General features: G+C 52.6%; 2 protein-coding genes across 4 annotated transcripts in view; both read left to right on the forward strand.

Annotated features, from left to right (window-relative positions):
- Positions 1-19,276, forward strand: part of LOC123752012 (protein Shroom) — a 428,159-nt gene that overhangs the window by 296,493 nt on the left and 112,390 nt on the right. The gene's annotated exons all lie outside the window — the stretch shown is intronic.
- LOC138369279 (uncharacterized) overlaps positions 18,108-19,276 on the forward strand; it is a 5,314-nt gene continuing 4,145 nt past the window's right edge. Inside the window, exon 1 of the mRNA XM_069332325.1 lies at positions 18,108-19,276. This exon is cut by the window's right edge and continues 552 nt beyond it. Within this exon, the coding sequence (XP_069188426.1) occupies positions 19,220-19,276 (57 nt within the window). The 5' untranslated portion in view covers positions 18,108-19,219.

Here is a 19,276-nt window from a genome sequence, read left to right on the forward strand (position 1 = left end):
AGGTTCGTAAGTGCCTGTGTAACTGCTTCGTGAATCTGGTCCCAGGATCGTAAGTGCCTGTATAACTGCTTCGTGAATCTGGCCCCCAGGTTCGTAAGTGCCTGTATAACTGCTTCGTGAATCTGGCCCCCAGGATCGTAAGTGCCTGTGTAACTGCTTCGTGAATCTGATTCCCCTGGATAAGACGAAGAACAGGCTTCCTGTCCCCGACAACGGGAACTGCTATTACATCTGTGTACTTGCACGAAAACTTAGTTGGCTGTCGGGAGAGAGGAAAAACAAAATATGTTGGTCATTGAATATAATATATTTTAGATCTGTTAAACGTCAAGTATTGGAACACTTGACGTGGAAACCACTCGTCTGAATAACGTTAATTTACGCATGGAAACATGCTGGAGGTACCTATTTACTTGCTAAGGTGTATAGGGGCATCAGGGTGAAAGAAACTCTGCCCATTTGTTTCCGTCGGAGATCGAACCCGGAACCTCAGGACTACGAATCCTGAGCGCTGTCCGCTCAGCTGTCAGGCCCCTTCCATGGCCCCATTTTTGTAAAGCTTTGGCTTTTGGCTTTTTTTAAAGCTTTAAAAAAAGTTTTTTTTTAAGCTTTTTAAAGTCTTTGTATATTAAATGAGACTAGGAGGTATGGCAGGAAGTGCAAAATAGCACCATTGAAAAGTTAGATGTTCAGTGGTGTTTTTATGCTGACAGACAGTGCTGTTTGCGTGAAAAGCCTAAGACTCTCCCTCTGAGTCTTAGACCCTAACACACCCTCTCTAAGACCCCTCTCCCTTATGCACAAGAGGAGAGGGTCGGCCAAGACTTACCACGGTGTTAAGCAGAAAACATGATACACACGACTGATTATGTGATCAGTCGGCGATGTTGTTGACGTGTCGGAGTGCGGACAGCGGCGTCTAACAGCCTGGTTGATTGTAACGCCAAGCAGGAGGCCTGGTTAGAGACCGGGCCGCGGGAGCACTGATTCTCTTGAACCACCGTAAGTGTAGCTACTAGGTGGTACTTGAGTGGTATCCAGTGGGGCGAGATTTACGAAGCAGTTACGCAAGCACTTACGAACCTGGGGCGAGATTCACGCAGCAGTTACGCAAGCACTTACAAACCTGGGGCGAGATTCACGCAGCAGTTACGCAAGCACTTACGAACCTGGGGCGAGATTCACGAAGCAGTTACGCAAGCACTTACGAACCTGGGGCGAGATTCACGAAGCAGTTACGCAAGCACTTACGAACCTGGGGCCAGATTCACGAAGCAGTTACGCAAGCACTTCCGAACGTGTACATCTTTCCTCAATCTTTGACGGCTTTGGTTACATTTATTAAACAGTTTACAAGCATGAAAACTTGCCAATCAACTGTTGTTATTGTTATAAACAGCCTCCTGGTGCTTCGGAGCACATTAACTGTTTAATAACTGTAAACAAAGCCGCCAAATATTGAGAAAAGATGTACAGGTTCGTAAGTGCTTGCGTAACTGCTTCGTGAATCTGGCCCCAGGTTCGTAAGTGCTTGCGTAACTGCTTCGTGAATCTGGCCCCCCAAGACCATACCGTGGTGGTCTAGTGGGTGAGCGGCAGCAGCAGCGCCCTGTTCTGAACCCCCTGGTGGCCAGGGTTCGATTTAGACGTTGTGACTTTTTTTTGTGATCCCGGCTCTTGAAGATTTGTGTGTGTGTGTGTGGTGTTAGAGTGTCTACTACTCCTGCCACCACCACTGCCTCCACCCCTGCCCCCCACCCCTGCCCCCCACCCCTGCCCCCCACCCCTGCCCCCCACCCCTGCCCCCCACCCCTGCCCCCACCCCTGCCCACCACCACTGCCACCACCACCACTGCCACCACCACCACTGCCACCACCACCACTGCCACCACCCCTGCCCACCACCGGGTAGCCTGTGCTCGTACGACGACCGTCAATGTGCCCTTTATGCCTTTGGTCGCTTGGCGAGCCAGTTCGGCGTCTCGAGTGATCATTTCTGGTTGGTCAGGTCCTGGGCTTATCTTGAAGATGCCCGTCACAGTGTCGAGCTGTGTACTCACCTATTTGTACTCGCCGAGTTGTGCTTGCGGGGGGGGGGGGGGGGTGTTGAGCTCTGGCTCTTTCGTCCCGCCTCTCAACCGCCAATCAACTGATGTACAGATTCTTGAGCCTACTGGGCTCTGTGTGTGTGTGTGTGTGTGTGTGTGTGTGTGTGTGTGTGTGTGTGTGTGTGTGTGTGTGTGTGTGTGTGTGTGTGTGTACTCACCTATTTGTGCTTGCGGGGGTTGAGCTCTGGCTCTTTGGTCCCGCCTCTCAACTGTCAATCAACTGGTGTACAGATTCCTGAGCCTACTGGGCTCTATCATATCTACATTTAAAACTGTGTATGGAGTCAGCCTCCACCACATCACTGCCTAATGCATTCCATCCGTTAACTACTCTGACACTGAAAAAGTTCCTTCTAACGTCTCTGTGGCTCATGTGAGTACTCAGTTTCCACCTGTGTGTGTGTGTGTGTGTGTGTGTGTGTGTGTGTGTGTGTGTGTGTGTGTGTGTGTGTGTGTGTGTGTGTGTTGGAGGTGCGGGGTTGGGGTCGTGCTCTTGTCCTCCGCCTCCTCCTCTGCCACCTGTTATAAGAAACTAAGATTGATTTAAGAGGAAGGATTGTCTTAGGGGTGTGACCTGTGAGAGATGAGAACACTGAGAGACGTCTTCAGGCTGGTCGGAGTGGAGATAAGGACGACAGTGTATGATACATGGTATTAGAGAAAGATGGGACCCTTATCAATCGACTTGATAATGATGCCTCCATCTTCTGCTGTGTGGTTGGGTTGGTATGATACTAAGAGACCTGCTTATCTATCATAATGCCTTGTGAGGTCTGTGTCTTAAAAACTGATGTGGAGTTTCTGTTATGAAAAACAGGCTTTTGATTATTAGTAATTGCCCAGTGAACACATCTATAAGCGATAAGAAGATAATAGAGCGATAATCCAAAGGAATTCTTTGTGAATGTGATACCAACATTGAATATATATATACATCAGATGTCACGCTTACCCGTCTGGACTTTAATGTAGTTCAATCCCCAACCGTCTAAGTGGTTGGGCACCATTCCTTCCCTCCGTCCCATCCCAAATCCTTATCCTGACCGATTCCCAGTGCTATATAGTCGTAATGACTTTGCGCTTTCCCCTGATAGTTCCTCCTCGTGTGTCAGGCTGCGAGCTGTTGCATTCAACAACCTGGTTGACCACATCGCCTGGTCAGAGACCGAGCCGCGGGGAGATTGATCCCCGTAACACCAGTGCAGTATAAGGGCGAGTTACGGGTGTTGCAAGATGGACGGCTGCTCCTCACCGTCTCCTTAAAGACATCTAGATTAAGAACAAATCCACAAGGGCCGTGACGAGGGTTCGAACCTACGTCTGAGAGGATCCCAGATGCTGCCTTAATCGACTAAGCTACGACATGGTCAATAGAATTGCAACCAAAACGGCCCTTGTGGATTTGTTCATTTGATGCATCTCGCTGTTGTGTTTTCTGCGTGTAGCATCTATATTAATGTGGCGTCCACTCCATCCATCCTCTCACCCATTTCCCCCTCACCCATTTCCCCCTCACCCATTTCCCCCTCACCCATTTCCCCCTCACCCATTTCCCCCTCACCCATTTCCCCCTCACCCATTTCCTCCTCACCCATTTCCCCCTCACCCATTTCCTCCTCACCCATTTCCCCCTCACCCATTTCCTCCTCGCCCATTTCCCCCTCACCCATTTCCCCCTCACCCATTTCCCCCTCTCCCATTTCCCCCTCACCCATTTCCCCCTCACCCATTCGCCCCTCACCCATTCGCCCTCTGATTTGATTGCAACACTGTGGGACAATGTTGAGGTTCAGTGCATTGTTTAGGCTTTGAGTGAACAGGAACAATGCTTTAGAGTCTTTGATTGGAGGTTTGAGACCACAGTTTTGTGTGTGTGTAAGCCCCTGTTACCTAGCAGTAAAATAGGTACCTGGGTGTTAGTCAGGTGTCACGGGCTGCTTCCTGGGGGTGGAGGCCTGGTCAAGGACCGGGCCGCGGGGACACTAAAAAGCACCGAAATCATCTCAAGATAACCTCAAGATAACCACAGCTCTGTGAGTGTAAGCTCAAGAACTCTCCCTCCAACAGCTCATTTGAATCTCTGCCGTGTTGTCTTCCCCGAGCACGATCTGTCTATTAATTTACAACCAGGTCCCTAATTACCGCACGGTGCACAGCAGGGAACTGTGTAAGGACCCTGTGTCCACTCGTCCCGTCCTGCCTGGGATTCGAACCCGGATCTTATCTCTTACGGAGTGAGGAGGGAGTAGGGCTGTATAGCCACTACACCCACAGGATGCTCCCAGCTTTCCTTCCAGTTTACTTGTGTACTGTGTACCTGTGTACACTCAGCGGCAAGTACCTGTGTACTGTGCCTGTGGGTTAGTTACCGCGAGAACTGTGTTAAGGTCATGAATTGTGTTAGGTTAAACAGATAGTGCTAAGCTGAGTACGAGTATTGTAGCTATTGGCAGGGATGTGTGGACGAGGAGCTGGGATAGGAGGACAAGGAGCTGGGATGTGTGGACAAGGAGCTGGGATGTGTGGACAAGGAGCTGGGATGTGTGGACAAGGAGCTGGGATGTGTGGACAAGGAGCTGGGTTGTGTGGACAAGGAGCTGGGTTGTGTGGACAAGGAGCTGGGATGTGTGGACAAGGAGCTGGGTTGTGTGGACAAGGAGCTGGGATGTGTGGACAAGGAGCTGGGATGTGTGGACAAGGAGCTGGGTTGTGTGGACAAGGAGCTGGGTTGTGTGGACAAGGAGCTGGGATGTGTGGGCAAGGAGCTGGGTTGTGTGGACAAGGAGCTGGGATGTGTGGACAAGGAGCTGGGATGTGTGGACAAGGAGCTGGGTTGTGTGGACAAGGAGCTGGGTTGTGTGGACAAGGAGCTGGGTTGTGTGGACAAGGAGCTGGGATGTGTGGACAAGGAGCTGGGTTGTGTGGACAAGGAGCTGGGATGTGTGGACAAGGAGCTGGGATGTGTGGACAAGGAGCTGGGTTGTGTGGACAAGGAGCTGGGTTGTGTGGACAAGGAGCTGGGATGTGTGGACAAGGAGCTGGGATGTGTGGGCAAGGAGCTGGGTTGTGTGGGCAAGGAGCTGGGTTGTGTGGACAAGGAGCTGGGTTGTGTGGACAAGGAGCTGGGTTGTGTGGACAAGGAGCTGGGATGTGTGGACAAGGAGCTGGGTTGTGTGGACAAGGAGCTGGGATGTGTGGACAAGGAGCTGGGATGTGTGGACAAGGAGCTGGGATGTGTGGGCAAGGAGCTGGGATGTGTGGGCAAGGAGCTGGGTTGTGTGGGCAAGGAGCTGGGATGTGTGGGCAAGGAGCTGGGATGTGAGGACAAGGAGCTGGGATGTGTGGACAAGGAGCTGGGATAGGAGGACAAGGAGCTGGGATGTGTGGAAAAGGAGCTGGGATGTGTAGACAAGGAGCTGGGATGTGTAGACAAGGAGCTGGGATGTGTGGACAAGGAGCTGGGATGTGTGGACAAGGAGCTGGGATGTGTGGACAAGGAGCTGGGATGTGTGGACAAGGAGCTGGGATGTGTGGACAAGGAGCTGGGATGTGTGGACAAGGAGCTGGGATGTGTGGACAAGGAGCTGGGATGTGTGGACAAGGAGCTGGGATGTGTGGACAAGGAGCTGGGATGTGTGGACAAGGAGCTGGGATGTGTGGACAAGGAGCTGGGATAGGAGGACAAGGAGCTGGGATGTGTGGACAAGGAGCTGGGATGTGTGGACAAGGAGCTGGGATGTGTGGACAAGGAGCTGGGATGTGTGGACAAGGAGCTGGGATGTGTGGACAAGGAGCTGGGATGTGTGGACAAGGAGCTGGGATGTGTGGACAAGGAGCTGGGATGTGTGGACAAGGAGCTGGGATGTGTGGACAAGGAGCTGGGATGTGTGGACAAGGAGCTGGGATAGGAGGACAAGGAGCTGGGATGTGTGGACAAGGAGCTGGGATGTGTGGAAAAGGAGCTGGGATGTGTGGACAAGGAGCTGGGATGTGTGGACAAGGAGCTGGGATAGGAGGACAAGGAGCTGGGATGTGTGGACAAGGAGCTGGGATGTGTGGACAAGGAGCTGGGATGTGTGGACAAGGAGCTGGGATGTGTGGACAAGGAGCTGGGATGTGTGGACAAGGAGCTGGGATGTGTGGACAAGGAGCTGGGATGTGTGGACAAGGAGCTGGGATGTGTGGACAAGGAGCTGGGATGTGTGGACAAGGAGCTGGGATGTGTGGACAAGGAGCTGGGATGTGTGGACAAGGAGCTGGGATGTGTGGACAAGGAGCTGGGATGTGTGGACAAGGAGCTGGGATGTGTGGACAAGGAGCTGGGATGTGTGGACAAGGAGCTGGGATGTGTGGACAAGGAGCTGGGATGTGTGGACAAGGAGCTGGGATGTGTGGACAAGGAGCTGGGATGTGTGGACAAGGAGCTGGGATGTGTGGACAAGGAGCTGGGATGTGTGGACAAGGAGCTGGGATGTGTGGACAAGGAGCTGGGATGTGTGGACAAGGAGCTGGGATGTGTGGACAAGGAGCTGGGATGTGTGGAAAAGGAGCTGGGATGTGTGGGCAAGGAGCTGGGATGTGTGGGCAAGGAGCTGGGATGTGTGGGCAAGGAGCTGGGATGTGTGGGCAAGGAGCTGGGATGTGTGGGCAAGGAGCTGGGATGTGTGGGCAAGGAGCTGGGATGTGTGGGCAAGGAGCTGGGATGTGTGGGCAAGGAGCTGGGATGTGTGGACAAGGAGCTGGGATGTGTGGACAAGGAGCTGGGATGTGTGGACAAGGAGCTGGGATGTGTGGACAAGGAGCTGGGATGTGTGGACAAGGAGCTGGGATGTGTGGACAAGGAGCTGGGATAGGAGGACAAGGAGCTGGGATAGGAGGACAAGGAGCTGGGATGTGTGGACAAGGAGCTGGGATGTGTGGACAAGGAGCTGGGATGTGTGGACAAGGAGCTGGGATGTGTGGACAAGGAGCTGGGATGTGTGGGCAAGGAGCTGGGATGTGTGGGCAAGGAGCTGGGATGTGTGGGCAAGGAGCTGGGATGTGTGGGCAAGGAGCTGGGATGTGTGGGCAAGGAGCTGGGATGTGTGGGCAAGGAGGGATGCGAGGACAAGGAGCTGGGATGCGAGGACAAGGAGCTGGGATGCGAGGACAAGGAGCTGGGATGCGAGGACAAGGAGCTGGGATACGAGGACAAAGGACAAAGAATACAATGTTGACCAGTCCAGCAACGAGAAGGCCTGGTGCCAGATTCACGAAGCAGTTAAGCAAGCACTTACGAACCTGTACATCTTTCTCAATCTTTGGCGGCTTTGTTTACAATTATTAAACAGTTAATGAGCTCCAAAGCACCAGGAGGCTGTTTATAACAAAAACAACAGTTGATTGGCAAGTTTTCATGCTTGTAAACTGTTTAATATATGTAAACAAAGCCGTCAAAGATTGAGGAAAGATGTACACGTTCGTAAGTGCTTGCGTAACTGTTCGTGAATCTGGCCCCAGATTGGTAAGTGTTTGCGTAACTGCTTCGTAAATCTGGCCCAAGGTTCGTAAGTGCTTGCGTAACTGCTTAGTGAATCTGGCACCAGGTTCGTGAGTGCGTAAATGCTTGGTGAATTTGTCCCCTGGTCGAGGACCGGGCCGCGGGGCCGCTAAGCCCCGAAATCATCTCAAGATAACCTCAAGGCAAGGCGTCAAGGCAGAGCGCCTCACAGGAACCTCTTCATCCTGTAATGGTGGCTCCTTAATTTCACAGGAATCAATTAATGAACGGCGCCGCCATAACGCGGCTACAGAGGACTTTTTGGCGGCAAAATGGTTTCAAAGGGACATTTTCCCGCCATGTCAGGTTAGGTCTGGGTCCTGGATTTTAATTTATCACAGTGTCCCCTCAGGCAGTGTGTCCCCTCAGGCAGTGTGTCCCCCCAGGCAGTGTGTCCCCCCTCAGGCAGTGTGTCCCCCCTCAGGCAGTGTGTCCCCCCTCAGGCAGTGTGTCCCCCCTCAGGCAGTGTGTCCCCCCTCAGGCAGTGTGTCCCCCCTCAGGCAGTGTGTCCCCCCTCAGGCAGTGTGTCCCCCCTCAGGCAGTGTGTCCCCCCTCAGGCAGTGTGTCCCCCCTCAGGCAGTGTGTCCCCCCTCAGGCAGTGTGTCCCCCCTCAGGCAGTGTGTCCCCCCTCAGGCAGTGTGTCCCCCCTCAGGCAGTGTGTCCCCCCTCAGGCAGTGTGTCCCCCCTCAGGCAGTGTGTCCCCCCTCAGGCAGTGTGTCCCCCCTCAGGCAGTGTGTCCCCCCTCAGGCAGTGTGTCCCCCCTCAGGCAGTGTGTCCCCCCTCAGGCAGTGTGTCCCCCCTCTGGCAGTGTGTCCCCCCTCTGGCAGTGTGTCCCCCCTCTGGCAGTGTGTCCCCCCTCTGGCAGTGTGTCCCCCCTCTGGCAGTGTGTCCCCCCTCTGGCAGTGTGTCCCCCCTCTGGCAGTGTGTCCCCCCTCTGGCAGTGTGTCCCCCCTCTGGCAGTGTGTCCCCCCTCTGGCAGTGTGTCCCCCCTCTGGCAGTGTGTCCCCCCTCTGGCAGTGTGTCCCCCCTCTGGCAGTGTGTCCCCCCTCTGGCAGTGTGTCCCCCCTCTGGCAGTGTGTCCCCCCTCTGGCAGTGTGTCCCCCCTCTGGCAGTGTGTCCCCCCTCTGGCAGTGTGTCCCCCCTCTGGCAGTGTGTCCCCCCTCTGGCAGTGTGTCCCCCCTCTGGCAGTGTGTCCCCCCTCTGGCAGTGTGTCCCCCCTCTGGCAGTGTGTCCCCCCTCTGGCAGTGTGTCCCCCCTCTGGCAGTGTGTCCCCCCTCTGGCAGTGTGTCCCCCCTCTGGCAGTGTGTCCCCCCTCTGGCAGTGTGTCCCCCCTCTGGCAGTGTGTCCCCCCTCTGGCAGTGTGTCCCCCCTCTGGCAGTGTGTCCCCCCTCTGGCAGTGTGTCCCCCCTCTGGCAGTGTGTCCCCCCTCTGGCAGTGTGTCCCCCCTCTGGCAGTGTGTCCCCCCTCTGGCAGTGTGTCCCCCCTCTGGCAGTGTGTCCCCTCTGGCAGTGTGTCCCCCCTCTGGCAGTGTGTCCCCCCTCTGGCAGTGTGTCCCCCCCTCTGGCAGTGTGTCCCCCCTCTGGCAGTGTGTCCCCCCTCTGGCAGTGTGTCCCCCCCTCTGGCAGTGTGTCCCCCCCCCTCTGGCAGTGTGTCCCCTCAGGCAGTGTCCCCCCTCTGGCCGTGTGTCCCCCTCTGGCCGTGTGTCCCTCAGTCTACATCTAGTGAAGGTTGTCCTCATAAGCTCCATCGCGCCCATCCCTGTAATTATTAGCATCTTAATTGACAAAAACTAATTACAATTTTGCCTAATCTGATTGATTCAATTAGGTCTTATGAGAGTGAATGCTGGTATTGACTGTCTCACAAGGACAGAAGGTCATACACGAGACAATCGCGCCTCTAAATGATTTGTTACGTGGACTGTAGTAACACAGTAATAACAGCAGTGTTCCTTTAAGTAACATGTAACCCCAGCCAGCAAAATGTGCTCGAGTAGGGGCAAATCAACGCTGATTCAACGCACAGCCCCGTTCCTGTGCCAGGCAAGTCCACTACGGGCTCACCATAGCCCGTGCTACTTGGAACGTGTTCCGAGTAGCTGAATCTATAACAACAACAACAGCTGATTCAACCTTCCCCCAGCACCATGGAAGGAGATTGGTCTCTCACCAACCTGTCCTCCTACAAAGAACGTCGCTTTTCGCCCGTACGCGTTTACCTAAGGCCAAAAATTATCGCGCTTGAAAATGAAAGCGGCTGGCGGAAAGTGACGTGCTGTCCCCGTTTTCTGTTGTGGGTCCTCTGGTAGGTTAGGAGAGACTACTTTAAATTGACCGTTTTCTTGTCGTTTGGAAATCTTAGCAGGACGATCTGCTCTCATTACCCAACATCCATATTTTGCTTCCAGTGGATAAATGACATACTCATGATTAATGAATAAGCTGTGTAGACTAAACAAATATAAAAAGCATCTCTTCTATTAATCTGTAAAAGGACAGTTTATTAACAAAAGACTTGCCTCCCTCGTGTATATTATCTTGTAAATGTATTCATGTTTCAGTGCAAGAAGTCTGCAACTAGCGGTCGTTATAGTTATGAGGTGTGAGGGTTAGAAGTAATTTTAATATGCATATCTCTGGTATGGTCTGATTAAAGATCTTTTGTGCCCTCTGTAATTCTATTTTTTTGCGCTACCGCTCACAGGATGAGTATGGGGTGCACAAACTACCACTCACAGGATGAGTATGGGGTGCACAAACTACCACTCACAGGATGAGTATGGGGTGCACAATAAACTACCACTCACAGCATGAGTATGGGGTGCACAATAAACTACCACTCACAGCATGAGTATGGGGTGCACAATAAAATACCACTCACAGGATGAGTATGAGGTGATAAGACCATACTCCTAGCAGGTGTGTGGCCGTACACAACCACCCTGGCAGGTGTGTAGTCAAGCCTGGCCTCGGGTCGAGCTTGGGGAGTAGAAGAACTCGCAGAACCCCATCAAGCAGGTGTGTGGGGGCCGTACACAACCACCCCGGCAGGTGTGTGTGGGGCCGCACACACCCACCCTGGCAGGTGTGTGGGGGCCGCACACAACCACCCTGGCAGGTGTGTGTGGGGCCGCACACAACCACCCTGGCAGGTGTGTGGGGCCGCACACAACCACCCTGGCAGGTGTGTGTGGGGCCGCACACAACAACCCTGGCAGGTGTGTGGGGGCCGCACACCCACCCTGACAGGTGTGTGGGGGCCGCACACCCACCCTGGCAGGTGTGTGTGGGGCCGCACACAACCACCCTGGCAGGTGTGTGGGGGCCGCACAACCACCCTGGCAGGTGTGTGTGGCCGTATACAACCACCCCGGCAGGTGTGTGGGGGCCGCACAACCACCCTGGCAGGTGTGTGTAGCCGTACACAACCACCCCGGCAGGTGTGTGTGGGGCCGCACACACCCACCCTGGCAGGTGTGTGGGGCCGCACACAACCATCCTGGCAGGTGTGTGGGGGCCGCACACAACCACCCTGGCAGGTGTGTGGGGCCGCACACAAACACCCTGGCAGGTGTGTGGGGGCCGTACACAACCACCCTGGCAGGTGTGTGTGGCCGTACACAACCACCCCGGCAGGTGTGTGGGGGCCGCACAACCACCCTGGCAGGTGTGTGTGGCCGTACACAACCACCCTGGCAGGTGTGTGTGGCCGTACACAACCACCCTGGCAGGTGTGTGGGGGCCGCACAACCACCCTGGCAGGTGTGTGTGGCCGTACACACCCACCCTGGCAGGTGTGTGGGGCCGCACACAACCACCCTGGCAGGTGTGTGGGGCCGCACACAACCACCCTGGCAGGTGTGTGGGGCCGCACACCCACCCTGGCAGGTGTGTGGGGGCCGCGCACACCCACCCTGGCAGGTGTGTGGGGGCCGCACACCCACCCTGGCAGGTGTGTGGGGGCCGTACACACCCACCCTGGCAGGTGTGTGGGGCCGCACACCCACCCTGGCAGGTGTGTGGGGGGCCGCACACCCACCCTGGCAGGTGTGAGTGGCCGTACACTGGAGCCAGCGACCAATCGTCGCCTACTTGACCTTGAGGGCGGACCCTGCCCCTCGCCCACCGCGGTCATCTTGATCCTGTTAACTATGCCCTTTCTCGACTCGCCCGCTCTCGTACCCTCTGCCACTACCTCACGCCCCGCCAGTACGCCAAGCAGGCACTCGTGCACCCGTACTGGCTCGTACTCGCCCCTCCAGCGCGCCAAGCAGGCACTCGTGCACCCGTACTGGCTCGTACTCGCCCCTCCAGCGCGCCAAGCAGGCACTCGTGCACCCGTACTGGCTCGTACTCGCTCGTACGTGCGTCCATTCACCGGCTTGTGTACGGTTACAGTTCTAATTTCTTCTTCTTTTCCGTGTGACAGAAACTGTGAAATGTTTTAGTTGAACTCATCTAAGGCTTTGTTTACATGTCTTCTCATACATAGGATGGGATATATATACATAGGATGGGATATATATACATAGGATGGGATATGTATATACACATAGTATACATCAAACAGGTATCATACATACATACATACAGGAAACGACAATATCTCGTGTACTTAAGTTTCGGTTCAAGCAAGACTGTTCAAGACTTGCTAGAGTTCAAGCATATCTTGAACTGAGTTCATGTTTCCACAGATGTTCCAGTAATACTTTTTTCGTGCTTGAGTTGCACTAAAAGTAGTTTCAGTCTTATGTGACGCATGTTAGTGACATGTGCTTTTGTGGATCCCATGGAAATTGATTTCCGTTGTGAAGAACGGCTTTTAAGCTTACTTTAGAAGAGTTAGTGAACAAATGACACTTTTTTTTGCTCGTTACCAAGTGTGTGTCTCCCTCTTTACTTGGTCGTAACCAAGTGCCTCTTCCTCGTTACTTGGTCGTAACCAAGTGCCTCTTCCTCGTTACTTGGTCGTAACCAAGTGCCTCTTCCTCGTTACTTGGTCGTAACCAAGTGCCTCTTCCTCGTTACTTGGTCGTAACCAAGTGCCTCTTCCTCGTTACTTGGTCGTAACCAAGTGCTTCTTCCTCGTTACTTGGTCGTAACCAAGTGCTTCTTCCTCGTTACTTGGTCGTAACCAAGTGCCTCTCCTCGTTACTTGCTCGTAGCCAAGTGCCTCTTCCTCGTTACTTGGTCGTAACCAAGTGCCTCTTCCTCGTTACTTGGTCGTAACCAAGTGCCTCTTCCTCGTTACTTGGTCGTAACCAAGTGCCTCTTCCTCGTTACTTGGTCGTAACCAAGTGCTTCTTCCTCGTTACTTGGTCGTAACCAAGTGCTTCTTCCTCGTTACTTGGTCGTAACCAAGTGCCTCTCCTCGTTACTTGCTCGTAGCCAAGTGCCTCTTCCTCGTTACTTGGTCGTTACCAAGTGCCTCTCCTCGTTACTTGCTCGTAGCCAAGTGCCTCTTCCTCGTTACTTGGTCGTTACCAAGTGCCTCTCCTCGTTACTTGCTCGTAGCCAAGTGCCTCTTCCTCGTTACTTGGTCGTAACCAAGTGCCTCTTCCTCGTTACTTGGTCGTTACCAAGTGCCTCTTCCTCGTTACTTGGTCGTTACCAAGTGCCTCTCCTCGTTACTTGCTCGTAGCCAAGTGCCTCTTCCTCGTTACTTGGTCGTTACCAAGTGCCTCTTCCTCTTTACTTGGTCGTTACCAAGTGCCTCTTCCTCTTTACTTGGTCGTTACCAAGTGCCTCTTCCTCGTTACTTGCTCGTTACCAAGTGCCTCTTCCTCGTTACTTGGTCGTTACCAAGTGCCTCAATTACACAGCGGGTCATCATTACATAATACTAAATTTCCTTCTTGTGAAAAAGACACAAAATTCTCACGACGGTCCGGAAATAACACACACTTAGTGTCACGCCGGGGGCCAGATTCACGAAGCAGTTACGCAAGCACTTACGAACCTGTACATCTTTTCTCAATTTTTGGCGGCTTTGTTTACAATTATTAAACAGTTAATGAGCTCCGAAGCACCAGGAGGCTGTTTATAACAATAACAACAGTTGTTTGGCAAGTTTTCATGCTTGTAAACTGTTTAATAAATGTAACCAAAGCCGTCAAAGATTAAGGAAAGATGTACACGTTCGTAAGTGTAAGAGTAACTGCTTCGTGAATCTGGGACACGGTTGAGAGGATTCTACCCTCTTAACCTGGATCCTAGAAATTTCATCTGCTTTCTTAGACAGCTTTTAAATCATGTATCATATAGTTAAGGTGTCACCGAGTCAATAGACGAGGCTCTCCTGAGGAGGTGAGTGTATCCTTCAGAATTGTGGTTATAAGTACGTTGTAGACGAGGAGTCACAATAACGTGGCTGAAGTATGTTGACCAGACCACACACTAGAAAATGAAGGGACGACGACGTTTCGGTCCGTCCTGGACCATTCTCAAGTCGATCGTGAGAATGGTCCAGGACGGACCGAAGCGTCGTCGTCCCTTCACCTTCTAGTGTGTGGTCTGGTCAACATGATGCACGTCGTCGTCTTGTTCTTGACCAGATGTCATCAACATCTGAGGCGTCATCAAGAACAGCTGTCGTTTCTGAAGGACGTGAACAAAGTGTGGAACAGGCCAATTGGCACAAGATAGATTAGGGTATTCCATTCACCATTTTAGATTTGGGTATTCCATTCACCATTTTAGATTTGGGTATGCTTGGATTTTCCATGATTCCTGTTGTAGTTGGCAAACATAAATACTCTGAGGAAGGATTTCTTAGTCCCCTCTAAACCATAGGAACGGAAAAAAAGGAATATTGGGGGAAGAATGCTTTGCCCATCCTAAAACGAGTTGAAATACTAGTGGCTTTTCAAGATTGTAAATACCATGCAGTGTATCCTCACAAACCTAATGTACCTTCCTGTATGTAAAAAAATAAATAAATAAACTATTAATGTTGTGTGTGACAAGAAAACAAAAGTGTTAACCAGTATAGTTAGCCCTCGAGACAGATTAAAGAAAGTGGGAGTTACATGTGCACCAGCTGACACTCAAAGAAAACGTACACACTTGCGCGGAGTAACTTAACTATTTTTAATTCTTTCACGTGTCCGACTTTTTGTATCTAAGAATACTTTTACTAAAAATATATCTCCTATACAATTTCTCTTGTTTCGAACGTCGAAATTTTTTTTTAAGAGGCCATGTATTGAAAATAGTCTCGATAGTCCAGTTGGCTTCGTTCTCGACTAATAATTTGTAATCCCGGGTTTGGACCCCCCCAGAAGGGGCAGAAATGGTTGGGCACGTATTCACCTTATGCCTCTGTTTACCTAACAGTAAACAGGTAGCCGGGAATTTGCGAACTGTAACTATACGCTGAACTTAATGTATAATATTAATCTATATGGGAATAATATGATATATAATCTATATGGGAATAATATTATATAATATCTATATTAAAAGCGGGAACACGCTTTTAATTCACAACACGTAAATATTGATGAATATGTCTTGGGAGGGGGGATGGCCGCTGCTTTAACGAGCCTGGCTCGAGGACATTTTGAATAAATTACATTGTATACCTATGAATACTCCACTATATCAGTTTCAAATGCATTATTTATACAAAAAAAAATAATTTATTATTATTATTATTATTATTATTATTATTATTATACTGGAAACAGTATAACTTATCAATGTACAAATTACTAAGTTCACAACTCTTTCAAGATGTGCGATTCTGATCGAAGGTGAGAATGGTGTACCAGCTCTCTGGAAGCTTGGGATGTGTGTACCTGCTCTCTGGAAGCTTGGGATGTGTGTACCTGCTTTCTGGAAGCTTGGGATGTGTGTACCTGCTCTCTGGAAGCTTGGGGATGTGTGTACCTGCTCTCTTGGAGCTTGGGGTGTGTGTACCTGCTCTCTGGAAGCTTGGGGATGTGTGTACCTGCTTTCTGGAAGCTTGGGATGTGTGTACCTGCTCTCTGGAAGCTTGGGGATGTGTGTACCTGCTCTCTTGGAGCTTGAAGTGTGTGTACCTGCTCTCTGGGAGCTTGGGATGTGTGTGTACCTGCTCTCTGGGAGCTTGGGATGTGTGTACCTGCTCTCTGGAAGCTTGGGATGTGTGTACCTGCTCTCTGGAAGCTTGGGATGTGTGTACCTGCTCTCTGGAAGCTTGGGATGTGTGTACCTGCTCTCTGGGAGCTTGGGGATGTGTGTACCTGCTCTCTGGGAGCTTGGGGATGTGTGTACCTGCTCTCTGGGAGCTTGGGATGTGTGTACCTGCTCTCTGGGAGCTTGGGATGTGTGTACCTGCTCTCTGGGAGCTTGGGATGTGTGTGTACCTGCTCTCTGGGAGCTTGGGATGTTTGTGTACCTGCTCTCTGGGAGCTTGGGGATGTGTGTACCTGCTCTCTGGAAGCTTGGGGATGTTTGTGTACCTGCTCTCTGGGAGCTCGGGGATGTGTGTACCTGCTCTCTGGGAGCTTGGGATGTGTGTGTACCTGCTCTCTGGGAGCTTGGGATGTTTGTGTACCTGCTCTCTGGGAGCTTGGGGATGTGTGTACCTGCTCTCTGGGAGCTTGGGATGTGTGTACCTGCTCTCTGGGAGCTTGGAATGTGTGTACCTGCTCTCTGGGAGCTTGGGATGTTTGTGTACCTGCTCTCTGGGAGCTTGGGGATGTGTGTACCTGCTCTCTGGAAGCTTGGGGATGTTTGTGTACCTGCTCTCTGGGAGCTTGGGGATGTGTGTACCTGCTCTCTGGGAGCTTGGGATGTGTGTACCTGCTCTCTGGGAGCTTGGAATGTGTGTACCTGCTCTCTGGGAGCTTGGGATGTTTGTGTACCTGCTCTCTGGGAGCTTGGGATGTGTGTACCTGCTCTCTGGGAGCTTGGGGATGTGTGTACCTGCTCTCTGGGAGCTTGGGGATGTGTGTACCTGCTCTCTGGGAGCTTGGGATGTGTGTACCTGCTCTCTGGGAGCTTGGGATGTGTGTGTACCTGCTCTCTGGGAGCTTGGGATGTTTGTGTACCTGCTCTCTGGGAGCTTGGGGATGTGTGTACCTGCTCTCTGGGAGTTTGGGATGTGTGTGTACCTGCTCTCTGGAAGCTTGGGATGTGTGTACCTGCTCTCTGGAAGCTTGGGATGTGTGTGTACCTGCTCTCTGGAAGCTTGGGGTGTGTGTGTACCTGCTCTCTGGAAGCTTGGGATGTGTGTGTACCTGCTCTCTGGAAGCTTGGGATGTGTGTGTACCTGCTCTCTGGGAGCTTGGGATGTGTGTGTACCTGCTCTCTGGAAGCTTGGGATGTGTGTACCTGCTCTCTGGAAGCTTGGGATGTGTGTGTACCTGCTCTCTGGGAGCTTGGGATGTGTGTACCTGCTCTCTGGGAGCTTGGAATGTGTGTACCTGCTCTCTGGGAGCTTGGGATGTTTATGTACCTGCTCTCTGGGAGCTTGGGGTGTGTGTGTACCTGCTCTCTGGGAGCTTGGGGTGTGTGTACCTGCTCTCTGGGAGCTTGGGATGTGTGTACCTGCTCTCTGGGAGCTTGGGGATGTGGTATAGCCAAGGGGTGCTGCGGTTCACTAGATTGCTTTATATGATTAGAATACGAGTAATGTCACTGTGAATTTCCTGTGTGTGTAGATCGCCTTTCTAGACAGGCTTGGTTCAGGTCCCCAGCCACACCCCAGCCACACCCCCAGCCACACCCCCAGCCACTCCCCAGCCACACCCCCAGCCACTCCCCAGCCACTCCCCCAGCCACACCCCAGCCACTTCCCAGCCACTCCCCAGCCACTTCCCAGCCACTCCCCAGCCACTCCCCAGCCACACCCCAGCCACACCCCAGCCACACCCCAGCCACACCCCAGCCGCACCCCAGCCACACCCCCAGCCACTTCCTAGCCACTCCCCAGCCACTCCCCAGCCACACCCCAGCCACACCCCAGCCACACCCCAGCCACTCCCCAGCCACACCCCAGCCACACCCCTCCTTACTACGTAGCTCCATTAGCTCATAAAACAAAAGTGTGTCTGGCTCACGATGTGTGTGTGTACAAAATGTGGACTATTTCAGTTCACTCCACCTCTCTCCTCTCTCTCTCTCCCTCACTCACTCTCCACCACACCCCAGGTGTGGTGAAGGTGTGGGTCCCCTACCTCGTGTCTCTTTAGGGACGAGGTAAGGGACTTTATGCAGTTCAATGAGTTCATGAGAAGTCATCATATGTACCTTAATCGCCATCTTTATTTACTTCGTGTTGTGGCACGTGTTGAAGAACTCTGTTCTTGGTCTGGCGTTCGTGTTGGAAACAGTTCTGTTTGTCAAAATGTTAGGTACAGCTTGTGGTGCCGCAGGTAAGTTGACGGAGGGGAGGTGGCTGTGGAGCGGGTATGAGCGGCTGGCTGGCTGGCTGGCGGGCTGGCTGGCTGGGGGGCTGGCTGGGGGGCTGGCAGGTTGGCAGGCTGTAGTTGACTGGCGCAGGAGTTGGCGATTAAATGTGGAGAGGGAGTGGCGTGTGGCCCCTCTGTCAGGCCGCGGTGGACAGGTAGTTGCTGTCTCTCTTTGACACACACACACACACTCGAGGTCAGCTTCGCTCCGGCAGTGGCACGAGGCCTGACTTGCACTGCGCGAGTGGCACTTGAGGCTTGGCTGACACTGCGCGAGTGGCCCTTGAGGCTTGGCCGACACTGCGAGTGGCCCTTGAGGCTTGGCCGACACTGCGAGTGGCCCTTGAGGCTTGGCCGACACTGCGAGTGGCACTTGAAGGCTGAAGACTCCACTACGAACTATACGACTTCGACACACACCCGTGTAACGACGCTTATCGCACGAAGACTCGACGGTCGATGAGGCTTCCAGCGGCGCTTAATTCCAGAAAGAAATTGTATTTCCAAATGAATGTGACGTGAATATTTGTGAGAGTCGTGTGTGTGAGCCGTGTGGTGTATATTCCAACATTTTCGAACTCATAGTCAGGTGTGTGTGTGGACGTTTTGGCGTGTCGCATGTAGGTGAAGTGTTGTGTTGAACTTGGAACACTGGGTTTGGCGGGGATTTGAGTACCACAAGTAACACTTAAGAAGCACACTCGGCTCGACTGCAGTTTAGACAAGTGGGAAGAATAACAAGTTATATTATTGTAAGCGGTGTGATAGAACAGTCACTCCACTTAGTACATGTGGCAATTTGATTGTATAAAAGGATCAAGTTTGTGGAAGAGGTAGAAGCCCCAGGAGAGGTACATCGTAGCCTCGCTGGTGTTCGCTGGGAGACGTCAGACATCAGTGTTCAGCATGGAGAGCTGGCCGCTCCTGCTCCTCGTCGTGATCCTCATCTACGTCGCCTGCACGCTGTCACTCATTTACGACGTGTTCCTCTACATGGTGGAGTAAGATGACTTCCAGCATGACGTCTCCAGGAATATCCTGACAGCGTGCGAGGGTACTGGCTGCTCGGACCTCGCGCCAAGAAAATTCCCCCCCAAGAAAATATTTGCTCGTGTTGACTATGCCACACATTACTGTCCTCCTTGAGGAGTGCATAAACATAGTTAACCAGTGAGCATGGCGTCTTTGAAAACGTATATAAGACCAGTTCTTGTGCTGATGAGTGCGCTGGAG

This window comes from Procambarus clarkii, chromosome 4 (assembly GCF_040958095.1).
Source record: "Procambarus clarkii isolate CNS0578487 chromosome 4, FALCON_Pclarkii_2.0, whole genome shotgun sequence".
NCBI lineage: Eukaryota > Metazoa > Arthropoda > Malacostraca > Decapoda > Cambaridae > Procambarus > Procambarus clarkii.